This window comes from Sarcophilus harrisii, chromosome 3, assembly GCF_902635505.1.
Source record: "Sarcophilus harrisii chromosome 3, mSarHar1.11, whole genome shotgun sequence".
Classification (NCBI taxonomy): domain Eukaryota; kingdom Metazoa; phylum Chordata; class Mammalia; order Dasyuromorphia; family Dasyuridae; genus Sarcophilus; species Sarcophilus harrisii.
In genome coordinates, this window is record NC_045428.1 from 214,207,594 (window position 1) to 214,235,165 (window position 27,572).

Sequence of the window (27,572 nt, forward strand, 5' to 3'; positions counted from 1 at the left end):
GATTGCATCCTTAAAGTTTTTAGAAGTGGAAATAGACAATGATATGGGTTTTCTAGTCTAAGAAAATATTGGTGGCAAATATATTTGCAGATTCTGAACTTTTGTAGGTGTCAATGACAACAATCTTTGTTTAGGGTACCTGTAAGGCATTGTGAAATGAGATTTTTCAGTGTTGCTACCTTTCTGTTTTTGGTGTCTGTATACTATTACTTGAAAAGTAGTACTATGGTGCTTCTAATGGTTTCTTTTGTCAGTCTTTCTCCTAATTAGAACTGGTCAGATGCCATTCATTGCTACCATTTCTGAGAAACATTTTGATGAGGAAACATAAGGATCAGTAACTATCAAAATTATTAGTTGTATTTATTGCTTTTTATTTAAAAAATAAAACAGCAACAAAGAATAATGACTGGCTAATTGAATTGGTAAAAGTTAAAGCAAAAATTCCAGTAATTGACCTCTAACTGAATGTAGCCTCATAAAAAAATGCTTAATTTAGCTTTTGGACCCTGCATTTCATTGAAACAAAGGTGGATTGGTGTTCTTTAGGATATGAGCCAATATAACTTTAAATTACCAGCTAGTTAACTTGCACCTGGACAAGCAGACTGGTTGTATCTTTCATGTATGCATTCTAACAATGTACTGTTTCTTTATTCTCCAGATTTAATAGCATACAGTCCATATCAGAAAACTCATTTGCGGGCCTCACCAAACTGGAGCTGCTCATGATTCATGGCAATGACATCCCAAGCATACCTAATGGAGCATTAAAAGATTTAATCTCTCTTCAGGTAAAACTTGAAATTTATGAACATCACTAATTACAGCTTATGCAAATCCATTATCAAGGACAGAAAAAAGGTAGATTTCTTAAATGATCAATAAAATTATTATTTCTTGATATTTAAGGAAGAAGTACAATATAATTTTTCATCATTCTTTGTTCTTGTTCCTTATTCTTCTCAGTGATATTTAAATATGAACAATAATGTTCTTTCCTGTCATTGTAGGTCTTCAAGTTCAGTTACAATAAGTTGAGAGTCATAACAGCACAAACCCTTCAGGGGCTTTCAAGTTTAATGAGACTACACATTGATCACAATAAGATTGAATTCATCCATCCACAAGCCTTTAATGGTTTAACTTCCTTGAGGTTACTCCATTTAGAAGGAAACTTGCTTCATCAGCTTCATCCTAGCACATTTTCCACATTTGCCTTTCTGGATTATTTTAGACTCTCTACAATAAGACACCTTTACTTATCTGAAAATGTCATCAGAACTCTGCCTGTTGGAATGCTCTCAAACATGCCACTTCTGGAAAATCTTTACCTCCATGGAAATCCATGGTCTTGTGACTGTGGATTAAATTGGCTCCTTGAATGGAATGCTGGATCTAAAGGTAAGACTTCAATATTATTTAGCCAACATTTATTAAAATCTACTCTTCGTGCTATTTTTTGATTAGAATGAACAGACAGTTTTTGTGTCTTCTACATGCAGGATTATACTTTGCCTGCTGTTAAGATATCAGAATTCAAATTATATTGTCTAGAAATCTACAAAAAAAATTCAAGGTCCACACATAGAAGTTGAGCTTCCCCATCCATATTTGAAGAAAACATACACATGCATATATATACATATACATGTATATGTATGCTCACAATGCACATATACAATCCATTTGTTTATGTATCTATACATGTATATATACATAAACACATGCATTATTTTAAAATGCAACTTTGCATATATGGAAACAGTTTTGTCAGGTTGGGGCAATGCATGTTATGTGATATATTGTTAAATTAAATTTAATTCAGAAGGGGATAGCCAAAATGATGACTAAACTGAAAATAATGTTATATGAGGAATAGTAAAAGAAAATGGTAACGTTTAGAGATGAGATATTAGAAAGTAGGAGGGATAATAGTGACATCGTCAAAATTTGAAGAGTTGCCATAAAATATAAAGCCAACTCAGTGAGCACTAATTAAATTTATCTGCTATTCATATCTTTTTAATTAGGTACAGATTTTTAAAAAGTTTTATGAAAACATGGCTGCTATGTCACTGAACAATCTAATAGGGGAATGAGTCACTGAAACTCAGAATTTCAGATTTAGAACGACTTGTGTGTCTAGTACAATTCAAACCTGAAAAAGAATATTTTTATAACAAAAATTTGATTAAAGACTTCTGAGGAATGGGAACACACCAGCTTCTGTGGCACCTCAAACTTAGATGTAAAAAAATAAAGGATAAGGACATAAGAGAAGTATAAAATACTTAGAAGAAGGGCAAGACTAATTTTGTTTTGCTTCAAAGGATAAAGTTAGCAGGGATGTAAGTTGAAAGGGAGATGCATTTCTGCTCAATGTGAGATAGATAAAGGAAACATTTATTAAATTATGCTACGCTCTATAGATATAAATAAAATATGCAAGGAAATCTCATCCTTCAAATAGCTTACATGCTAATAGATGAAGATAATACATAAAGGAAGCTTGAATGTAAAATAAAAGATGATATGTGGAAATGGTAAGAACTGGAGTAGAGGTCTGGTTCTGGGGAATATGAGGAAAACACTTTATGAGAGCCTGGCATCTCAGGGAACAAGGGAAAGTTTTTATTTGGAGGGGTAGATCTGTGACTGGAAATAGTTGAATTTAGAGAATATATATTAGAACTTTTAATTTTTCCCCCAAATCAAAAGGACTGACTCCTGAAATAAAGTATGCATACTCTATAATGAATGGAAGTTCTAACAAAAGTGTTTTCTAATTTTTCAATTTTGTGATTTAAATTAAATTCTTGACTGCCAAATACTAAGACTCTCAAAACTAGAAAAATGCAGAAATAGAATCCCCAAATTTTAAAAAACTACATAGGATTCAAATACATAGGATACAAATCTTATGATAGGAGAAAGGTAGCATGGAAAGTAAGAATCTTAAGCAAAATTTTTGCAAAGCTAGGTTATAAGTGTATCTTTGAGTTTATAACACAGATGAAAGGTTATAGATAGACTATCTTTCTGGTTTTCAACTTCAAAAAACTCCATTTTCGAGGAAAGGTTTAAGACTACTTTGTCTTAAGGGAATGACTTTATTGAAAACTTTAAGCCTAGATGAGCATTTATGCATCATTGCAATGGGTTAGTCGAATTTTGTGCTCATGTCAAATAATGAATGTATCTTAAATACATTTATAAGGTCACTTTTGAAATAAAAATGGTAATATTTAATTAATTCTAATGTGATTAAGTATCATCACCCTGATTCTGAAGGAAATTAGGGTTTAGACTGTTATAAATATCCAGAAGGAATTTGCAATAATAATAGACTATAGTGTTTTCAAAATTGAATAGTAATTCAAATACAGTACTTCATTTGATCTTCTCAACTCTTTGAGGTAAGTACTACAGTTGTTATTATTATCCCTATTTTGCAGATAAGGAAACTGGGGCTGTGAGGTGAAATTGGTTATCCTGGATTACACAATTACTAGTGGCTAAGGCAGAATTTTTACCCAATTTTTCCTGATTTCAAGTCCAGCAGTTCATCAATTATATACCATGTTGTACTATGGCATCCAAGTCAATTAAAATCAGCAAACATTTTAAAGCATTTACCACATACATGATACTGCAAAGATGAAAATGACACAGACTTCAAGGACCTCAGAGGCAAGACAATATAAAAAGGTAGAATATGGAATAATCTAGGGAGTATATATCTCAGTTCTTAATCTGGGTGGGTGAAATCATCATTTTACATTATAGTATGATTTAATTTTCCATTTATGATGTCAATGGGATTATCTAACTTTCCAGATTATTTAATATGAAAAATAACTAAAAGAAAAAAAGTTAAATGTGGCATATTTCATACCAAAAGTTTCTCTTTTGGCTCTATCAGATTGAAATAATTTGTGCAGCTATCTTGATTTTTTGTGCCAGCATGTACCTGCTTCCCTTCAGAAACTGAGTGCATAACTAACTGATCTTAGACTCGCAGGTAACTGCCTGATAAGGAACCTAGAATCACCTGATTCAATCTTTTTTGTTAGAGATACATTAATGCATTCATTTTGCTAGTTAGACAGCTTTTCCTTTAGGCATCGTTTTACATAAAGAAGTTTCACATTTTAAATTGCCCAAGTGATCATGCTCCTCCCCATTACCTATCTTTTGTTAATATAATTATTATTTCTTCATTCATACATTTATTTAGTTGACCTGAAAAATAGTGATCTCTAATATGGCCATTTACACATAACAAAATATTCTATGCTTTTTTAATTCCAATTTTTGCAAGCAAATGCAATATATTGATTCCATACTTATGATGACTTATTAGCCTGTTTGCTATTTTTGATTAATAAATATTCTTGCTTATACTTGTTTAAATGAGCAATGCTATACTATGTTTGGAAATATAGGAGACCCTCATGATATCACTAACTAGTTATATAAATGCTATAGATAAAATACCATTCCTTGCAATAGTCACTAAACATTGGCTGTAGTTATTGGTTGCAAATGTTTGTCCGACCTTAATTTTCCTAGAGGACTTTGGTCTCTCTTTAACTTTCTTGATTTCCTAACTTTTATACACACACACACACACACACACACTGAAAGCAGAAGTGTTTTATTTTTGTCTTTCTGTTCACAATAACTATCATAGTGCCTTGGATACACTAAGCATTTAATAAATGCTTGTTAAAATTAATTGACATTAACTATTGGTCTATAAGAACAATCCTAATTGCCTAACTGCCCCAATTACTATTTCAGTTGTAGCTGATGTCTCAAAATATAGATCCTTTGACTATGTTTTAGCAGTAATCATCATTTCACTTGGATATTATGCAATCTCCCTTGTCACCTGGATCACTATCTTTTAGACTCTTCACTGTTCATTAGCATCTATTCTATAAAGTGGAAAAGAAAATAAGAAAAAAAGTCTATTATCAGTTTTGTGACTGTTCTATTTAAGATTTAGCAAAGGCAAAAGTTGGAATATTAACAAAATTTTGTTAAAGATTATCCACATTTTTCAATTCTGGTTTTTTTTATAATCTTTTCATTAGATAGCCATCCTTTTCCATAAATAGCTAAAATGGACATGATAAAGGAAGCCAAAGAATTTTACTGATGAAAGCATCTTTAAAAATTGTCTATTTCAATGATATTTATAATCTAATCTTATCTCTCATACAGTTCAATGCATTATTTCTTTAATCTTTCATTAGATCCATGATCTCATCAATATGAGTTCCTATTTACGCTTTTTCAATGTATATAATTCTTATGCATGCCCTATGTAACACTTTCTCATATATCACAGATATATTTTAATTTATGTGTAGCCACCAAAATGAAGAAGATTCCTCTACTGAAAGTTTTAGAAACACTGTGACATAATGTTTGGGTAGGGGATAGTAAACTGGACTTGAAATTAGGAGATCATTGTTCTGAATCCTACTTTAGACACTCACTAGGCATCTTCTCATAGGTAACTACTTAGAGATTCATTTCCCTCAATCTGTAAAATAGAGATATAAATATTTGAATTACTTTATAAGGTTGTAATGCAGAAAGTGATTTGCAAAACAAATTAATATATGAATTATTATTCATACTGGTCTGGTTATAATCAGGTTTTAAATTGCCTGGAAGGTCTTAGATTTTTTTTTCTGATTTTAGTACTAAATCTTTATTCTTTAGTACAGTAAATTGGTTATCCTAATTTTATTAATTAAATTGATTCAATTGCTTAATTTTAGGGATTTTGAAATGTAAAAAGGATAAAGCATACGAAGGAGGACAGCTGTGTTCCATGTGTTCCAGCCCCAAGCAGCTGAACAAGCAGGAGATTCACAATTTGAAAGACATTCTTTGTATGAAGCCTGTCATACAATCTCCTCTCAAACAGAACTTCAGTAGCAGCAGCAATGAGGAGGAGGGTGAAGATGAAGAGGAAGATGAGGACAGCTCATTCTCTCTGGAAGAGATTCAATTTTCTCCCTGGAACATCACTTTAAATATGACTGATGAGCATGGAAATACAGTGGACTTGGCTTGTGAAATCAAGAAGCCAACAGATGTTTCAAAAATTCAACTAAACCAAAGTGATCCACAGGAAATTGATATTAATGCTACCATTGCCTTGGAATTACAATGCCCAATGAATCGAGAAAATTATGAGAAGCTATGGAAATTGATAGCTTATTATAGTGAGGTTCCAGTAACATTACAACGGGAAGTCATGCTTAGCAAAGACCCCAAAGTCAGTTACCAATACAGACAAGATACAAATGACGATGCCCTCTACTATACAGGGGTGAAAGCCCAAATTCTTGCTGAGCCATCATGGGTGATGCAACCAATTATAGATATTCAGCTTAATCGACGCCAAAGTACTGCCAAAAAAGTACTACTATCATTATATACTCAGTTTTCACAAATAATGCCAATCAAAGACCTGAAGCAGCAGAGGAGCAAAACCTGGGTAATGATTGAGCAAGGTGAAAAAGTGAAAACAGCTCAAACTGTGGTTGAAGGGTCCGTCTGCCAATTGAGCTGCAATGTGAAAGCCTCAGAAAGCCCAGTTCTCCTATGGGTGCTTCCTGATGGCTCCATGTTGAAAGCTCCATTTGCTCACGAAGAAAGCAGATTTTCTGTCCTAAACAGTGGTCAACTCATCATAAAATCTGTAGGTCGTTCTGACTCTGGTTTGTACCAATGCATTGCTCAAGTGAGGGATGAAATGGACCGAATGGTATATAGAGTTTCTGTCCAACTTCCTATCATCCAGCCAACCAAAAGACACATAGTAACAATTGAAAAAAATCCTGAAGAACCAATCATGTTGCCCTGTAATGCCTTAGCAATACCTGATGCTGAGCTTAGCTGGCTCCTACCAAATAAACAGATATTGAATGGATTGTCTAACTCAACACATGCCTATATGTTAGAAAATGGAACTTTATTCATCCCTAGTGGGCAAAACAGTGACAGTGGCTACTACAAATGTATAGCTATCAATCAACAAGGAGTGGACCATTTTACTGTTAAGGTGACAGTGAATAAGAAAGGAGCAAACAAGTCATCAAAAAGAGCCCAACTAAGAAAACGCCCAAGTTCTAAGACTGCTTCCAAAATAAGAGACAATGTGATAGAGGATGAAGGGGGTTCAGGTATAGAAGATACAGATTATTCTACCAGGCAAATGCTTACTCCAAAAGACCAAGAAGTATCTAGTAAGCCAAGGAATGATGCTCTCTCTGGGACACAGAACAAAAAAAATAAAAAGGGCCGGAGGAAAATGAAACATTGGAAAGATTTAGAAAGAGCCCCGGAAAGTAATATTGCAGAAGGCCGGAGAGTGTTTGAATCACGGAGAAGAATAAATATGGCAAACAAACAGATTAATCCACAACACTGGGCAGACATTTTGGCCAAAGTGCGTGGAAAAAATCTTCCCAAGAGTACAGCAGTGCCTCATACTGATTCTGTCATTAAAACCACAGTGGCTCCACCTATGAGACAAAAGGCTACACTTCCTTCTCCTATTAGCAGCCCTCCCTTGAAACATGCTGTGAAAACACCTAATACAGAAGAATCCTCAGCATCTGAATCTCTCTTCAGTGAAGATGAACTAGTTTCAGTCACAATTTCTTCAGCAAGTACTGATGAAAGTGATTCCAAAATATTTCTTACAGAAACAAAAATAACTCACACTCATTTGGAAGAACCAATAACTTATGGGACTCTGGGGACTCTCAAACCTCCATATGTTGCAGAAACTCCCTCTAAAAGGACTGAACCCATAATAACAACCTCTTTACCTTCTAAGTCAACTTATTCTACACCATCTCTGAATTTTTTTTCTGAGGACCCAATCAATGAGAAAACAACAGAAAATTGGTATACAGTAGATGATACTGATTTCACAGCAGGTTCTATAACAGATCAGGGTGAGCTGCCATTGGACACCATTATCTTGGCAGAATCTGAAACTGTGACATACCTTTACCCAGACTTGAAAACAGATTCACAGCTCAACAAAGGACATAGTGAAGATGCCCCATCCATTCAATTCATTCCAATTCCCGCAGCTGGAGTCAATGATGTTGATATCCCAAAGACAGGCTCAAATAGTTTAGATCCTCCAGCCTTGCCATTTGAAGACCCACTTTCTGGGGACCATAATATCCCAACAAGTCAATATCCACAGGTAAAAAACAAGAAAACTCAAAGAACTGGCAATGGACCAGACACTCATGATAGTTCCTCAATTCATCAGGATACTGATGAAGAATTTGAGACAACTCAAGAAGAAGGAAAACTGGAAAAAATGCCTATGAGCAACAGAATTTCTGAGAGGACTCGACAAGATGCTATATCTACCACAGTATCTGAATTCCCAAGTAACATAGTAAGTACTGTTGTTCCCCTTCTGGAGCCAAAGCAGATTACTACTACTACTGATGAAAAGTTTTCCACAACAGCAGCCATTACAACTGCCTATACAAAGAACACTCTCTCTAGCTCAGCAATAACACAGCATCCCAGAAGAAGACCTAATGGGAGAAAAAGATTAAGACTTCACAAACTTCATCGGAAAAAGCCAATTCTCCCAACTACTTTTGCTCCAGCAGAGACATCATTTAGTCCAAGAATTCTTGTAACTGAACCAAAGATTGCAAACAAAGTAGATATTATGGTTGTTTCTCCTCCTTGGACTGAAAACAAAACTACTCCTCCAATACAGTTAGAAAAGAAGAAATATGTAGAGACAGTTACAAAAGGAATATCACGTAGAAAATTTCCAAAGAGACCAAAATTAAATCAGTTCACAACAACCACAGTAGCTTCTTTTGATACTGAAAAAGAAATAACCATTGATCCCACAAGTAAACTCATTATACCTATGACAACCACTATGCAAACGGTAGGCCTTTTTGCTACTGCTTCTTTGACCACTGAGGCCTCACATAAGCAAAGACCAAAAGAATATATTACTACAACTCCTTCTGCTACAGAAATACATTTATCCAATCATCCAGTCCAAGAAACAACTTCACACACATATAAGAATTTGTTTGATGTGGATTCAGACAATGTAGAAATTAAAAGTGATCATGGAGTCACAGATAGTAATGTCTATTTAACCAGAAGTGTATTCCCCAGTGAGTTATTCCCTACTATTGTGTTACCTTCCGATTCAGTTCCCTCAGAGATCACAAAATTTCAAAAAGAATCCATTGATTTGAAGTCTTCAGGTACATCAAGCTGGGTACCTAAAAGGATATTTCAAACCACACATTCCCCAGTAGTACATCCAAATATTCCTAAAACTAGCTCTCAGGGTGCTAGTAAAGATTCACCAGTTTTCAAAGAATCACAGACATTAGATTTATTCCCCAAATCTACAACACTAACTGAAGCCCCTGATCAATCTCGACAGGAAGAAAAATATACCTCCTCTGTTCCCTCAAGCAGAAAAAAAGACTATCCTTCAAGTCATGAAGAAATTACTGCCCAAGAAAGTTCTATTGGACAAGATCTTAAGAAGACTGTGTCAACTGTTACACATCCCATAACAAAATTAGACAATCAAGTTTTCACATCTAAACCATCTAAGGACACAACATTCATAAATCCATCTTCATCTCCAATGGAACAGATGTCATCTCCAGTTGCTTTTTTACCGTTTACAGAATCTACAACATTGCCATCATTACTCTTTTCAAGCACTTCTAGTATATCCACCCAATTATTGATGGAGTCCAAAGAAAATATCATATTTAATCACGTAGGGGCCCCAGAAAGCAAAACATCTGAAATAAATGATCAGAAAACCAAGTTAAGTTTCAGTTCCAATGAATTCCCCACACCCAGTTTTAACCAAAATAGAATTAATTTACTTTCCAAACATGAAATACAGGGCAGCAGTTCCAACAATCGTTTGCTTCAAGGTTCAGATCACCTATCTCATCCAGGGAGGATGCCTGTCTTCCACCAGCAACCTGCCAATGTTCCTGAAAAGTATGAATTGCCAAGAGTGACTGTAAGGCCACCACATGTAACAAAACAAGGCTCATCTCAACATTTTATAACTTTGCAATCACCTCTTCATTTTACTAACAAACCAGAGATAACATCATACCCTTCACAAAATAGTCCTGAAAAAAGACTCCCTGCAATGACAACAGTAGCAACAACCACAATGACCATTCCATTGCCAAGGCCAAATCCACTCATACCTAGTAGATCCAGTCATTCAGGGACCAACCAATTTAATGGCAACCCCAAAGTGTTTGGAAATAATTACATTCCTGAACAAAAAAGCTCAGCTACAAAGATGCCAAATCCCAGAATCCCCTACACTGCAAATGGAAGATTCCCTTTTCTGTTTAATAGGACTCCTACATTCACACAAGTAGGAGTCACACCTAAGCCGCCGGCAACTGTTTTGCCTGTTTCATTGAGTACGAGAAAGAAACAAATAACACCAGACCTGCACAGCCAGATTACAACCCAAGGTACCATTCACAATGTCCTAGGTATTCCTGGAGCACCTTCAATATTCCACAGTACTAGTACTAGATCACCACCTTTGATTAATTTAAAAAATACTCCGGTGTTTCCTACTCGGAGGACCATTCCTCATACAGCATCTACCATTCATTCCTACAGAAATGTCCATCATAGTAATTCTAAAATTACATTCAGTGGAGGACCTCCTGCTCCTAGTTTCTGGGCACTTGGAGAGAAGCCCCATATCATTACCAAGTCCCCTCACACCTTATCCATCATTGCTGAAACAGATGTTGTCCTTCCATGTGATACAACTGGAGACCCCAAGCCTTTTGTTACTTGGACAAAGGTTTCTACAGGTAAGATATTTAAGTATTTCAGTTCAATCAGATCTAATGATGGATGAAGCCCAAGGGGGAGCTGATTAGGAATGATCTTGTAGAAACAAAAAATTCCCAGGTCTCTTCAGATAAGAAAATAATTAGTCTAGATTGAGATCAGGTAACTCATTTTCTAGGCATTCCACAAGTCTGGAGACTCAGGAGAAGAAAATTAGTGTCACCTTGGGGAAAAAAAAAAAACTTGTTTTACCAAGAATACTTTGGACAAATAATCATTTAATACTAGGACTATTCTAGAGGAATCCCTTCTTTCTACTTAGTTTTGTGAAATCTCTTCTACTAAAGTCTTATTCCCATATGTCATTGCAACATAGAAATGACTGTTCTTCAACAATATGCCAAAAGCAAGACTTTTAGAATGGGAGAAGAAAAGGAACCATAGAGGTCAGATATTACAGTCTCCTGCTAATTTTAAAACTGAAGAAACTAAGGCCTCAGAAGGCCTTAATTGCTCAGTCACACAAATAGCTAAAATCAGAGTCAGAACTTACTCCCCAAACCATTCATTTAATGTGGAATCTTGCTAGATCCTACTGTCCTATGAGAACAAGTTCACTAATGAGCTGTTTCCCTCAGTTAAGATTCAGCCTAACTACAGGTAGATAGACTTGTCAGTAGAAGGTAGGATATTAGGTGATTAACATTCTTAGCCAAAGAAACTCATGAAAAATATCTACCCAGGTGTAGATTAATTTTAATCTGAATGAGTACATGGGATATCTGGTCAATGGAATATTAGATTCTTAGCAAAAATACCCCATGAGGTAAAAGGCTCTTTTCATATAAAGAAAATGGTGTCAAAATTAAGCCTCAATTTTTATTTCAGAAGTGCCTGCAATGTGTTTATTCAGTAATATAAAATCAAAACACAACAGAAACATATAAATGTTTTGTTATTGGGAAGATATTACTCCTTTTCAAAATGAGAAAGACCTTATTCATTGTGCAATTCTATTAACAAGAATTATTTTAAGTGCCCTACTATGTACTTTGCACTGGGGATACATACATAAAGAATATAATGAATCTTACTTTCAAGGATGTTACATTCTAAGAGAAGAGATTACAAGTGCATACATAAAAACATATAAAGAATAAATATAATGATATACATATTAGTGGAAATAAGGTAGTCTTGGAGGAAGAACTTTAACAGTTGAGAAGATCAGAGACTTCATGTGGATCTGGTCCTTGAGTCAATCTTGAAAGGGAAGGATTCTATAACTCAGAGGCAAGTAGGAATGTATAATATTGCATGAGGAATAGTTAATGCATAGTTATGAATACATAAGATGAGGTGTCCTATGTGAAGAGCAGAGAGATCTGTTATCTACACAGACTGGGGCAGGGAGTCAGGGAGGGAAATAATTTTCAATGATGCTGAAGAAATACGTTGAGAACAAGGCTGTGGAGAAGAGGAAGCTGAATATTTAGATAGAAAGAAAACCAAGTTTAAGTAATGTAGCAAAACACCCAGCAAAAAGAACTCTGGGAGATGACTAAGAACCATTACATCGAATTCCCAATCCCTATATTTTTGCCCACCTGCATTTTTTATTTTCTTCACAGGCTAATTGTACAATATTTCAGAGTCTGATTCTTTTTGTACATCAAAAATAACAGTTTGGTCATGTATACTTATTGTGTATCTAATTTATATTTTAATATATTTAACATCTACTGGTCATCCAGCCATCTGGGGGAAGGAGTGGGGTGAAGGAGGAGAAAAATTGGAACAAGAGATTTGGCAGTTGTCAATGCTGTAAAGTTACCCATACATATAACCTGTAAATAAAAGGCTATTAAAAATTTTTAAAAAAAGTAATGTAGCAAAGAGAGAGTTCTTATAGAAAAGAGTGACAACAGTTCCAAATGTGGTAGATAAATTAAGAAGCATGATGACTAAAAAGAAAGACTTCTAGTTTGGAAATTAAGAGAATATTGACAGCACTGGAAAGAACAATTGTCAAGTGATGAGTTCAAAAACTGAACTGCAAAGGTTCAATCAATAAGTTAATGGAGAAGTAGAGGCAAGAAGTGTAGATAGTTCTCTCTCCCCACTCTGTCTCTCTGCAGCCCAGGAATGTGGCTAAAGTGGGGATAGAGAATATGATATATCTTAGAGATTAAAAGGTGTAGCAAAGTTTTGTCTATTTTTAAAGGAATGTTTGGAGGTATTAGAAAATATATAGAAACTGGCTAAAATTTTGTGAAAGAGGGAAAATGATTAAAGGTTCAATCTGCTCAAGTGAACAAGAAGAAAGGTTGGCAATGGCAATAAAAATGATCAATTCATTATCTGACACTAGGAGAAAATGGAAAGAATAGGGAACAATATAAGGAGTTTGAGAAGAAGAGAAGCAATAAAGAGGTAGGCAATATAGAATGACATAATTTTGTCTGTAAGTGAGATGTTAGGCCATCATCTGAGTGAACAAGGGGAAAAGAGGTGAAGTGGGAGGGAGAGTTTAATGAGAGAAGGTTTGGGGGAAAATCTGGTGAGAAGCGAATATTTGATTATTTGAATTACTTCTCACTTCAACTGAATTATAGAGACTAATGCTTGAACATTTTATATTTCACATTGGATGAAAGATTTGATTCTGTTTTCATAGCAGTATATATGTGAATACAATACATATGCATAGTTATTCAATTGTGTCTGACTCTCTGACTCTTCATGACTATATATTGATATTTTCTTGGCAAAGATACTGGAGTGGTTGTCATTTGCTTTTCCACCTTTTTTTTTTTTTTTTTTTGCAGAGGAGGATCTGAAATAAATAGGTTGGCCAGGGTCACACAGGTAGGAAGTGTCAGAATTCAGATTTTAATTTCATTGAATCCATTATTAGATTAATCATTAAAATATCCTTCCTTTCATTTGTACTCTCCAAAGTTCCTTTTATTGGACTAGTTCTATCTACTATGCCAGTGTTTTTTCAGCTACTCTATGGGCTTTTTTGATCAGTGGCAAACCTAATTATACAGCATTTCACTGTAGGAACAAGGAGTACTTTTAACCCAACATTATCTTGCTCAATCTGGATTTCTAGTGAGATTAATTTTCATCATTACCCTTTCATTCCTACCATTTAAAGAGAGAAGAGGGATAGCCTCTTCATTTTCATATAAAACTGATTTATACAGTGGTAAGTGGCTATTGCTCTGGAACTTACAAACTAATTTTGTTGAGCCATTTCTACTATTAGGAAACAAAATGTTTTGCTGGATAGCATGATGAATGTGGAGTTAGGAATGATTCAAATTCTATTTTTAATACTAGACAAGTGACAACTTTGACTTACTTTCTAAATTATAGATGGGTTAAATCATTAAGCAGTATATGTGTGAATACAATACACATGCATAGTTATTCAATTGTGTCTGACTCTTCATGACTATATTTTGATATTTTCTTGGCAAAGATACTGGAGTGGTTGTCATTTGCTTTTCCACCTTTTTTTTTTTTTGCAGAGGAGGATCTGAAATAAATAGGTTGGCCAGGGTCACACAGGTAGGAAGTGTCAGAATTAAGATCTTAATTCCATTGAATCCATTATTAGATTAATCATTAAACATGATAAACATTGATAAGCTAATAGGTCTGATATAAAGATGTCATGTGATTGTTGTCTGTGCAAAATCTGTTATTTATCGTGAGTATCTTTGTCTTGAACGAAGGCATATCTCACAATTCAAAAAGAAGAATAGAAAGGTATAATAATCTGGCACTAGAATTTTCTCTCTTCTATGAAGGATCATAGTTTATAGAGCTACCAGAGATATTATAAATTATCTAGTCAAGCCAAGGATGAATTACTAAACATTTGACAACCAGTATTCCTGAAATTAAATATACTTATGACACACCTGTATGTTTAATCTGCATTATCAATATTTTTTCTATCACTTTCTTAAGTCTAGACCAGGGATCATAACTACAAATCCTACTACTTCTTGTTTTTGTATGATCTACAACTAACAATGATTTTTACAATTTTAAAATGATATTTTAATGTATTTCAAAATAGAAAAAAAATTCTCAGTTTACAAGTTGTACAAAAACAGGAAGCCATTGGATTTTCTCCTTTTATCCTAAATTTCTCATTCCTGATTTTGGCAATTAACAAAATAACAGTTTCAGCCCTGTTATATAACATTTACCAATTTCTGAAACATATTCACTTTTTAAATTTATAAATTAGAAATTTAACAGTTGGCTCTCCAGAGCCAGTAAGAGTTTATTCCAGTTCTGCAAACCCTCTCTGGCCCTATTTTCATTTTACCTTATGAGATAAATAAGGGAAGCAATATTTTCATCACTTTCCAAATGAAGAAATTAAAACCCAGGGAGATATCTCCCACAAGGTATTAAGCATCTTCAGTAAGGGTAGGATTTTGCCCTACATTATCTGAATTTAAAATCCAGTGTTCTGGATCTAGGGAGGCCACTTTGCTTCAGTTCTTTTGAAGAGAGGCAATAGAATCTAGTGAAAAAGCTAAATTAAAATGCTAATTCCAACTATTAAAGCAAACCATTGCAACCACCAAATAAGTATTTTACTAGCTACACGTTGTAGACAAATCACCTAAATCAAATTCTCTGAAATTCAGTTTACTCACTTGTAAAATGAGGCTAATAATATTTCACTATTTATCTCAGGTAGTTTTGAAAGGATATTTCTTTGTAAAACCCAAACACTATATAAATATGCTATTCCTATGGGGAAAATGAAGCAGATTGGGCAATAATAACTTGTATTTATTTTAATGGAAATCTTTTTATAACTGGATGATTTTCTTCTTTTCTCTTTTTTTTAAAATTACCTTCCCAGGAGCCCTTATGACACCTAACACAAAGACACAACGGTTTGAAGTCTTGAAAAATGGTACATTCATTATTAGGAATGTCCAGCTCCAAGATCGTGGTCAATACATGTGCACTGCAAAGAACCTTCATGGTGTAGACAAAATGATTGTCACATTATCGGTAACAGCTCAGCAGCCCCAAATATTAGCTTCCCACTATCAGGATGTCACAGTTTACCTTGGAGACACAATTGCAATGGAATGCCTGGCCAAAGGAACACCACCCCCACAAATTTCTTGGATTTTTCCAGATAGAAAAGTATGGAGGAGTGTTTCAACTGCTGAGTCCAGAATTATGCTTCATGAGAACCGTACCCTAACTATTAAAGAGGCTACTTTTTCAGACAGAGGAGTTTACAAATGCATAGCAAGCAATGCTGCTGGAGCAGATAGCCTGGCTATCCGCCTACATGTAGTCGCTCTACCTCCCATTATTCATCAAGAGAGGCAAGAAAATATCTCACTTCCTCCTGGGCTCAGCATTCATATTCATTGCACTGCTAAAGCATTTCCACTCCCTAGTATTCGCTGGGTGATCTTTGATGGCACTCAAATCCGTCCTTCCCAATTTATCAATGGGAATTTGTTTGTCTTCCCAAATGGGACACTTTACATTCGTAACATCTCTCCCAAAGACAGTGGAAATTATGAATGTGTGGCAGCTAACATGGTTGGGACAGCCAGGAGAACAGTTCAGCTCAATGTACAGAAGACTTCTGCCAATGCCAAGATAACTGGGAGCTCCCCTCATAAAACAGATATTACTTATGGTGGCACTCTGCGCCTAAACTGCAGTGCTTCAGGGGATCCATGGCCAAGGATTCTCTGGAGACTGCCTTCAAAGAGAATGATTGATTCACTTTTCAGGTAAGTGATAGATTTAGTTTGTCACTTAATTCTATGCAAATGGTATTTTAAATATCCTTCTCATGGAAAACACACATAGTGGAATAGAGATGTTTACTCCCAGATACATTAGCAGTATTTCTTTAAAAGGGAAATGATGGGTATATTTGGTAGCTAGATATCACTAGTATTCTATCCACTGGACCTAGACTTAGGAAGATGAGTTCAAATTTGGTCTCAAATTCTTATTGGCTACGTGACCCTGGGCAGACCTTTAAGCTTCTGTTTGCCTCTCTTCAATTGCAAAACAAGAACTATAATATGAAGAAATAAAATAATAATGTTGTGAGGGTAAAATAAGAATAAAGCTTACAAAGAGCTTTGTAAACTTAAAAGCATTACATAAATGCTGTTACCATTATTGACTTTAATTGCCTCTCAAACTAAATCTATAAACTGGATAAAGGTCATAGATATTCTCTATAAATAAATCTTATTCACTGCCCTCTGCCCCAATATATACAGTACAAAGAATGCTATTGGGAAAAAAAAAATATTCTTTCTCTCTTTTTTTTTTTTAAGAAAGATTGGAAACTTTAAAAAAAATTTCATCAAATTTTTCTTTATTGGTAATACATAAAAATTCAATTAAAAATAAAATGCTTCATAAACTTTATTCACTTCAATCTTACTGGAAGTCTTTTTTTTTTTCATTTTCCCATAAATATTTTCAGTAAATGGTAAAAAAAAAAAAAAAAAAAAAAAAAAAGAAGCCATAGGATTTTGTCTTTTTTTAGATCAAAATACACAGGGATGTTAAAGTATTCAAAAGTCTAAAAAAATTGTTATTCTTCTTTTCCTGCAAAAAATATTGTCCTTTCTTCCCTAGTATAGGGCTTTGAACATAGAACCATAGTGAATGCTAATGCTAAATTCATTTAATATTTTCAGAACTATCCTCTTACTCACTTTCACCTCATTGGAGAAATCAGGTTTATGTGAGCTATTTTGTTGTATAATCTGGTTTATACAAAGGTTCCTCACAACCCCCTTTCACTAGGAACCAGGGATCATCACCTAGAAAACATGTATATAATGGCAAGGTTCCAGAGTATAAGCTTACACATGGTATGTCTTTCTATTATGTTTAATCTTTCTTGGTCATTTTCCATTAAGGAGAAGTATTTGGAAACAGCTTTCTAATATTCCTTAAACATCTGTACATCTGGAATCTCCTGTTTAATTCCTGTCAAGTTAGAATTTCAGTCTGCAATACATATAAATCTATCTCCCCACAAAAAAATTCTCACTGAATATACATTCTACAATTTGATTTTTTTTCAAAAGGAGATAGCAACATAATTATTCAATTGACTCACACTATCAAATGGCATTCCAACAGGAAAATATGATGCTTTACAACATTTTAACATGGAATTCTACCTTTTAAAATATCCTTTAACATTCATATGCTTTCTTGTAATTAAAAACTTGATTATCTATTCCTACTTCAATAAGCCTAATGTGTGTGGTTTTACCTTGATGATTAATAATATACATAGCTTTTTGTATCTTTTCAACATTTTCAATCCTCTGAATCAAATGTACTTAAAGTATTTATGAACTATTACATGTAATTTGCAATCAATAATTTCTATTCAAAAAGAATGAATGTCACCAAGTCATGCATATTCATTCTAAAATTAGTGGTCCTGAGTTTAAATTCTACCTCTTACAAATATGAACCATTGGACAAGTCAGTAAAACTTTGATATTTAAATTTCTTGTCTGTATAACGAGAAGATGAAGGTGCATTCCATCTCTAAAACTAAGATCTTATAACCTTTCATTCCCATCAAAATTACTCATTGGTTTCAATTGACTTTTAATTTTTATTATTGTTTTATACAGTTGTAATTTCCATATTTCAGGTCTGCTAGCTCTATTTTTATTCACATTTTCACATTTTTCTATATTTATTCATATTTTCCCATTTATATTTTCATTTAAAATTTCCAAATTTACTTATATGCCTCATACTCTTAAATACAGCTGGTATTCTATCTTAATCTTTATTTTACCATTCCTTTATTTTGAACATTTAATCTCTTTCAAATTTTTTGTTTGTACACTTGTTTTTTACTATGATAAATGATGCCACTATAAAAATCCTTAAATAGATAGTCTTTTAATTGTTTTTTGATTAAGCACTTGAAAGGACAATAGAATTATTTAGTCAGTGGATTTGTTATTTTGATAATCTTTACTCTATACTCCGAGTTTACCTTGCAGAAAGACTCTCCTGGTTTGCAACTTCACAAACAATATGAATGAATATAGTTGTTTCTTCTTAACCATGGGTAGCACAGACTTTTGAAGATATTAGTTTGGTCAATTTTATGGGTATGGTATAGTATGACATAGTACCACAGAGTTTTTATTTATTTAGCAATTTTAATTATTATCAATTTAATTTATATGTGAGATATTCATGAGGAGGCACACTGGATAAAAAAATAGCCTAAGTCAGTCCTGGCATCAAATTCTGTTTCTGAAACATAGTGACTGTGTGTGTCACTTAATCTCTCAGTACTCCAGGCAGCAAAAGCTGCAAATTGGAAATTTACTAACTGATCTTCATTGTTAGGGGGAATATATATATATATATGTATATGATATATATATATATATGTGTGTGTATAGATATGCATGTTTAATTATAAAATAATACTTAAAATATAGAGATATATTTAGACATATAATGTTTGAGTTTAGAGTAAATTATTAGTGAGTTTAACCATTTAGTGATTGTTAATTTATCTCCTTTGAAATTATCTGTTACTTTCCTTTTCCCATGTATCTACTTATGCTTGAGAGTTGCCTTTGTATCTTTTTACCAACTCTTTACATTCTATCAAATTTTATTTGTTGTATTTGTCTTAAATATTTCCCACATAAGTTTTTTCTTGCTATCATATTTTGTTATGCATTTAAAAATTAATGTAATTATCCATATTTATCTGTTTTCTAATTATTCATTCTGCTTATTTAAAAAAAACTCCCCTTAATAAATTGAAATTATTTCATTTTAATCCCATTTTATGATATTTTATTTTTAAGCTAGTCTATCACCTAATATTTATTTCTTAGAAATATAATATGAGATGTCTATCTAAATTTATTTTTTTGCAAATCCTGATTTCCCCAAGTCTTGAAAGCAAGGATTTCTTCATTTTTTTATTCTATGTGTTTATCATAATCCCTTGCACATAGTATGTGTTGGGTAAATATTTTTTAACTGATTAATTCCCCCCAAAACTGTATCTTTACCTAAACAGTTTCATTAATATAATGTTAACCAGGAGCATTTTATTTAAACAAGATAGTTAATATGTTGTTTCTATAATCAATGGCATAGTTGGAATTCAATCACATGTAGAATCTTGTTCTCATTTTAAACAATGATGTAATAGAAAAAAAATTTAAAGTTTAGAACTGGAACCAGATCTGTGATTCCATTAGTGTAGAGAACTTCCCATGAGAAAACTCCTGCCAATGAAACTTTTAGTCTTGGAAAGTTTCTTGAGAGTACTGACAGTCTTAGTTCCTTTCCCAAAGTCATATGACCTCCAATTATCAGAGACAGAACTTGAACCCAACTCTTCCTAGCTCCAAGTTCAATCCTCTCTTCATGATGACATACTTTCATTGAAGACATGAGTGATATTCTTTAAAATGTGGTTAGAACAAAATCTCTGAGGGCATTATAATTCAGCTCTTCAAAATACTTATGATTTTGTCCATATTGACAATGTCACTGATACAGGTCCCCAAACCATCTTTTAGAAGTCACTGTGGCCAAAACTATTCATCACCTGAGGGTCATACTTTGAGGATCACTCTTTCTTCATTTAAATAAGCTGGTCTTTGGACAAAACACCCTCACTTACTACTTTATATATTTAAAGACTTTCCAGTGTATAATAAATAAAAATAAACTATTACTTTGAAATTATCTTTAATATTAATATGCTTTCTCATAGCTATTAGTGATTATCTTGTGGAATTGTAGTAGGCCTAAAGTGTGTGATTTTTCAGTGTGAATTGAATATAGCTTGATGATTAATAAAAATTGATACCTTGTGCTTATTCAGCATTCTCAATCCTTTGAATCAAAGGCAATTTTAAAACACTAAAGCTAGAGCTAGAGGAGAGAAGAGGGAAGTATTTGAAGGGTTATCACTTGTTGTAGAATCAGCATTGTTATGTTAAGTAGAGCTGGGAGCAATTAATAGAAATAGCATGAGGCAAATTTCTCATTAGCTATAACTTTCTGAAAGTGGCAGTGATGTTCCTTTCACTGTAATTTTCCATTTAGAAATACGTTGACAACTTTCCTAAGAAGTTGTAAAAATGAACTGCTTATTCAAATATCATTATACCTGATGTCTCCCTGATGTCTCAATCATAAGATTCTGTTTTCTTAATTCTCTACCTGGAATTCAGTAAATATTTGACAAATACTCCTTAGATGATTGATGGATGGATTGATTTCTTAATTTTGATACTTTGAAAGTTAAATTTTCACTAAAAACCTTATATTTTGTACAATGCTTGAATGTCAGAAATAATTCTGAATTAGTCAACTGTATATTGATGTTTATAAAACAAACCAAAATTTTTTCTGGTAATGATTATAGTGACGATATGACTTCAATTGCAATCCATTTTGTAAATTTTATTTAGAGGAAATGTGGCACATGATCATCTTCTGTCTTTCCAAGTTGAAGATAAACTAATGCCAGAGCTAAGGTTTTAGTTGGCAAGTATCAGCCAGTTCTAGTTACAGTGGCCTGTGGAAGCTTCCTTTTGCCAGGTGCTGAGGAAACCATAATTTAGCCACAAGATTCTGTAGAGGAATATTTTATATGATTAAAATTATAACTGCTATCATGCTGTTTTTAATATTGTGAGGTATATCAAAACATAGTCATCTTGAGTGAAAATAATGAAAAAAACTTTTCTCTCTAAAAGAAAAATAAACATCAATTTATTTAAGATTAATCTAGAATCAGTTTTTCCTTGACTGTGACATTTCTTTTGATATCAGTGTACAAATGATTCATATGCCAAAGAAGCACTCATACTAGCAGAGGTAATGTTTTTGAGTAAATTTCAAATTCTTGAATCAATGGTTGGGTCAGCTCAAGTTCAGAAAAGACTGTGGATGTCTCTTGTACAGTAAATCATTTTAGCATTTGGATATAATTCCCTTAAGGCTACAAAACCTGTTTTGACATTTTCCAGTAGCAGTTCATGCATGAATATTCCTCTAGCACCAAATGTTTCCTTTTTGTTTTAGTTAACAGAAGTCAGCATGTATAATCAGGAGAGTCACATCTTGTTTCTTTTCTTTCCCATTTAGCTTTGATACCAGAATCAAGGTATTTGGAAATGGTACTTTGGTTGTACATTCTGTCACAGAAAAAGATGCAGGGGACTATCTGTGTGTTGCTCGGAACAAGATCGGTGATGATTATGTTGTTCTGAAGGTGAATGTTATGATGAAACCTGCTAAGATAGAACACAAAAAGGAGAATGACCACAAAGTCATCTATGGTGGGGACCTCAAGGTTGACTGTGTTGCCACAGGCTTTCCCAACCCTGAGATTTCCTGGAGTCTTCCTGATGGCAGTCTGGTCAATACCTTTATGCAGTCAGATGATAGTGGTGGACGGACAAAGAGATATGTTGTTTTTAATAATGGAACACTTTACTTCAATGAAGTGGGAATGAGAGAGGAAGGAGACTATACCTGCTTTGCTGAAAACCAGATTGGGAAAGACGAAATGAAAATTCATGTCAAAGTAGTCACTGAACCTGCAGCAATCCACAACAAAACCTACTCCATTGTCCATGTGCCTTATGGGGATGTTGTTACAGTGGCCTGTGAAGCAAAAGGAGAACCTACTCCAAAGATAACATGGCTTTCTCCAACCAACAGATTAATTCCAATTTCTTCTGATAAGTACCAAGTGTTCAGGGATGGCACCCTTCTTATTCAAAAAGCACAGCGATCTGATAGTGGGAACTATACATGTGTGGTGAGGAACAGTGCTGGAGAGGACAGAAAAATTGTCTGGATCCATGTTAATGTCCAATCCCCCACAATCAATGGCCACCCCAACGCTATAACAACCGTCAGAGAAATAGCTGCAAGAGAGAGCCGAAAGCTCATTGACTGCAAAGCAGAAGGCATCCCAGCACCACGGGTCTTGTGGGCTTTTCCAGAGGGTGTGATCCTTCCAGCTCCCTATTATGGAAACCGCATCACTGTCCATCGCAATGGCACATTGGATATCAAAAGCCTAAGAAAGACAGACTCAGTGCAGCTGGTGTGTATTGGACGCAATGAAGGTGGAGAAGCAAAGCTGATTGTACAGCTCACAGTGATGGATCCTTTGGAGAAACCTGTTTTCCGGAACCCAGTCAGTGAAAAGATTACTGCAATGGCAGGTCACACTATCAACCTCAATTGTTCAGCTGAGGGAAGCCCTGAACCTAGTATTGTTTGGATTCTTCCAAATGAGACAGAACTACAGAGTGGGAAACATTTACAGAGATTTTACCACAAAAAGGATGGAATGTTGCATATCAGCAGTCTCTCTGCTGCAGATGCTGGAGCTTATCGTTGTGTGGCTAGGAACAAAGCTGGTTATACTGAGAGACTGGTGTCTTTGAAAGTTGGATTGAAACCAGAAATTAGTAATCAATACCCAAATCTGGTGAGCATCATCAATGGTGAGACCTTGCAACTTCACTGCATTGCTCAAGGAAGTCAGAAAGCCCAGGTGTCTTGGACACTACCTAATGGTATGGTTTTAGAGGGTCCCCAAGTAGTTGGACGCTTCTCTCTATCAGAGAATGGCTCACTAACTGTGCATGAAGCATCTGTATTTGACAGAGGAACTTATCTGTGTAAGGTTGAAACAGAGTATGGCTCATCTGTTATGAATGTTCCTGTCATTGTTATAGCATACCCTCCCCGAATCACTAGCGAGCCAACACCTGTCATTTACACTCGACCAGGAAACACAGTGAAAATGAACTGCATGGCTATTGGGATTCCCAAAGCTGAAATAATGTGGGAGCTACCAGACAAATCACATCTGACAGCAGGGGCTCAGTCCCGTCTCTATGGGAATAAATTCCTTCATCCTCAGGGCTCATTAATCATCCAGCACTCCACACAGAGAGATGCAGGCTTTTACAAATGCACTGCAAAAAACATCTTAGGCAGTGACTCTAAAACAACTTATGTTCATGTATTCTAAGACAACTTTCTACATTGAGGAACTCCCAACAATGAAAAAGTAAGTACAGCAAGTAAAATATCATTTAAAAAAGAAGTGAGGGTTGATAAAGGGAGTTAACAGAACAGTATCATGATGGATCAATGGACGCCCTGTTGATTTTATAAGATGACTTAGATCCTTTCCCTTCTTGCCAAAGGAAGCAATGTAGACACTTTAATAGGATTCCAGCACCTTTGGGGGATTTCCTTTTGGGTTTACAGAATATATGTGGTTTCATGGGATATGTTATGGTACCCAAGATGTCAGCTACATGTTACTTTTTAAAGCAAACTACCCCCAGTGGCTTGACAAGCACCTTAAGGATACCAAAGAAGTATTAACTATAAATAAACTGCAGTGATTGAAAATCAAAAAGTGCTTTGTTACCACACTGAGGATACATCATTTATTTGCCTCCTTGCACATAATCAATTCTATCAAATGAATACTCTCCTACTTGTTTTTTTCTCTACCATTTCTTCAAAATCAAGATGACTGAGGATTTAGAAAATGAATGAGCTACTTCTAATAAAAACATTTCAAACATTAACCCTACAAATTATGTATGAAAGGACCACTTGAACCAATCTATAGGGATGGAATTCAATCATCATTTACTTTTATGTGTTGTTGTTTTATTTTTTAACCTAGACTATGAGACTAAAAAGACATATGATGATCTCTTGTCTCATTTTTATAAATTATTGGTCTTTACAAGACTCAGATATATAGCTGCAGATGTGGAAACTGATTTTCAGGTCCTGTCCAATTTCCTTCAATTTAACTACCTGATAATATTTTTGCTACTCATTTTCCCCTTTACCTGGAGAAGGGTGATATTGGATATTTCACAGATAGGAGGGATCTTTTGAGTCAGGAGGAGATAGGAATAGGTTGAGGTAGAGAAAAGGAGAACAAGCTCTCACACTGTTGATCATGTAAACTAGAGCCACCCAAAAAGCTTCTGGCTCTTCTCTGTGGTGTCAAAGGTATGCATACATACCAGGACCTCTTTGCAGTGCACCCCCCAGGTCACTAAATCAGTTATCCAGAATCTAATCTTGTCCTGGATAGTGGGTTGACAGTTACTTCCATGACTGCTTTAATGTGTTGATATGGTCAATGTACTGTACATTTTATAATAAAGGAAAATTTTCCAAACAAGTTGACAATGATTAAAAAAGATTTGGTGACATTTTTTATAACTAACTGTTGAAGAATTTCAAATAAATTTGAACTTAAGTTTCTTCAGCCATAAAATGTTTTGATAATCTTTAGAAACATCTTATTTGTATCTACCACAATTCCTATAATATTCTCAATAAAAATTTTTACAGATAAAGAAGCTAAGTTATACTAAATGACCACAAATTTTGTGAATGGATAAATACCACAAAGATGTATAGCAAGACAGGGATGCTTAGATTAATACCAAGTACATCTCATTTTGTTTCTAGTACTGCCTATCCAGGGAAGAATAACAAAAGTGATTGAGGATTTGAGAAAGTTTTTTCATATAGTAAAAAAAAAAAAAAAAAAGATGGAAGAGGATTTGCAGAGAGTCAGTACAAAGAGAATAGAGGGCTATATCTTGATTTTTCTTTGCAGAAGAAAGAACTGGAGATAGAATGACATTGTGATATTCATCCATTGTCTGTTTTTAGGGGAAATGGAAAAAGAAAAATATAAACCAGATTTTTAGGCTTGTTCTGACACTTGTTTTTCTTGAACCAAATCTATCTTCCTTGGTGTGACAATGCACTAAGAATATGAAGAGATAAGAGTGTGTTGAGCCAGTTCAAGCCAGCTCAGGAGAAGAGAGAGTTAAGTTTATACCTCAGAAATCAACAAATGGTACAAATCAGGACTTCATTTATTTTTCTGATTTTTAGGTTTAAGGAAATTATGGAAGAAAGGTTAATATTGAAGATTAAATTCATAGTGTGCTGTGTGTACATTCCACACACACATACCCTAGAGAGCCAAATGCTAAATGTTTACCAGCATACCCCTGAAAAAAATTATAAGTAAGCATCAGTCCATATTCAATCATTGTGGTGACAAAGTTCATGAGTTATTAGATAATATGATAGGGTCCAGGAAGTAATCCCTTGTCTCTAAGTAGGAATGTAAAAGCAATAAAGGCTGTGTATATGTGTATATTTGTGTAGGCAAGAAAGGAAAAATGAATTCTAGTTGTGGCACTGAAGAACTGGCCAGTGCCAACCAGTGGCATGCAAATCTAAATGACATATAATATCAACTGGCATGCAATACCAAACCAATAAAAAATTTTTTCTGAAAATTTTCAATAATGAGGCAGAAGATATTTTTAGAGGAAGCTTAGGATGATTTTAACTGGAAAGAATGATAAAGCATATTTTTCTTCAGGTTGCTTATACCATGTAAGCCTATTATTATGAAAAAAAATAGTAATGCTTAAAACAATTCATGCCCCAGGCAATGACATATAGATCTTCATAAATCTGAATTGCATATGATTCTATAATCATTTTTCAACAAAAAATAGTTTCTTTTTAATGACTAGCTTCTGACATCTGGTGCATGTGCTTGTAAAGTTGTTTGCACATGCAATAGGTCTTTGCTAGCAGTAAATTGGAAGTATTTCATTACCCCCATGTTTTCAATGAAGAGAAACACATGCTCTTTAAAATTTGCTTCTCAGTTTTATATTCTCTTTTTTTCCTTGGCTGTACTAAGTCAAATGAGTTTATTCTTTTGCCAGGCTACTGAATGTATTTATTATCCTGCTCATTTTTTTCATTTAAAATTCACATCTTCTGAAAGTGGGATCACTTCAGTCATACCATTTTGACAAAAATTTAAATTTTTTAAATAATAATTTTAAATGTGCTTTCATATTAGTGAGTTCTTGATACAGAGTAGGTGTATCATGTTTATTCATTGATAAATTGTCATTTCAACTTTAACCAAACTTTGCGAGGTAAATAGGATGATTAATATTATCTGAGTTTCATTGGTGAAAAGACAGAGGTCAAAGGATATTTGCTTGCTTAATGCTTGCTTAATTGAATTGAACACTCTACTCCTGTGCATTCTTCTGTGAGAAATGTCTTCTGAGTCCTTAGTTATAGGGTTCTTTCTTTAGATGGCAGTGTGGATAGAGTAATAGACTTTGGAGAAAGGAAGTCCTCAGTTCAAATTTTGTATGACCAAGTCATTCAACTTCTAACCTCAGTTTGTCCATTATAAAATGGGAATAATAATAGTACCTACCCTAATTCCCCCAAAATTGTTGTGAGTATCAAATCAGATTAAAATATGGAAAATACTTTGCAAACCTTCAAATGCTACATAAAGGTTAACTACTATTCTTAATATTTATCCATTTTAATATTGTAATTTTCAGTAGATAAGTTTCTTGAGAACAGAGAAAACTTGCAATTTTTTGGAGAATTCTAGTATATAGTGCTATGCCTTGCACATGATAGGCAGTTATTGAATGCTTGTGCAACATGCCCCCTGACAGTTTAGATTCATTTAAGTTTATTGTAGCTTT

General features: G+C 34.2%; 1 protein-coding gene across 2 annotated transcripts in view; it reads left to right on the forward strand.

Moving 5' to 3' along the window:
• The window catches only part of MXRA5 (matrix remodeling associated 5), a 58,565-nt gene that overhangs the window by 12,506 nt on the left and 18,487 nt on the right, over positions 1 to 27,572 (forward strand). The window contains exons 3-7 of one of the 2 annotated variants that reach the window (XM_031959039.1): positions 665 to 794; positions 1,014 to 1,404; positions 5,799 to 10,916; positions 15,797 to 16,697; positions 22,102 to 24,049. In XM_031959039.1, the coding sequence (XP_031814899.1) occupies positions 665 to 794; positions 1,014 to 1,404; positions 5,799 to 10,916; positions 15,797 to 16,697; positions 22,102 to 24,010 (8,449 nt within the window). In that variant the 3' untranslated portion in view covers positions 24,011 to 24,049. Of the gene's footprint in view, positions 1 to 664; positions 795 to 1,013; positions 1,405 to 5,798; positions 10,917 to 15,796; positions 16,698 to 22,101; positions 25,594 to 27,572 lie in introns of those variants that run through there. The other variant, XM_012546117.3, reaches the window with a different exon arrangement.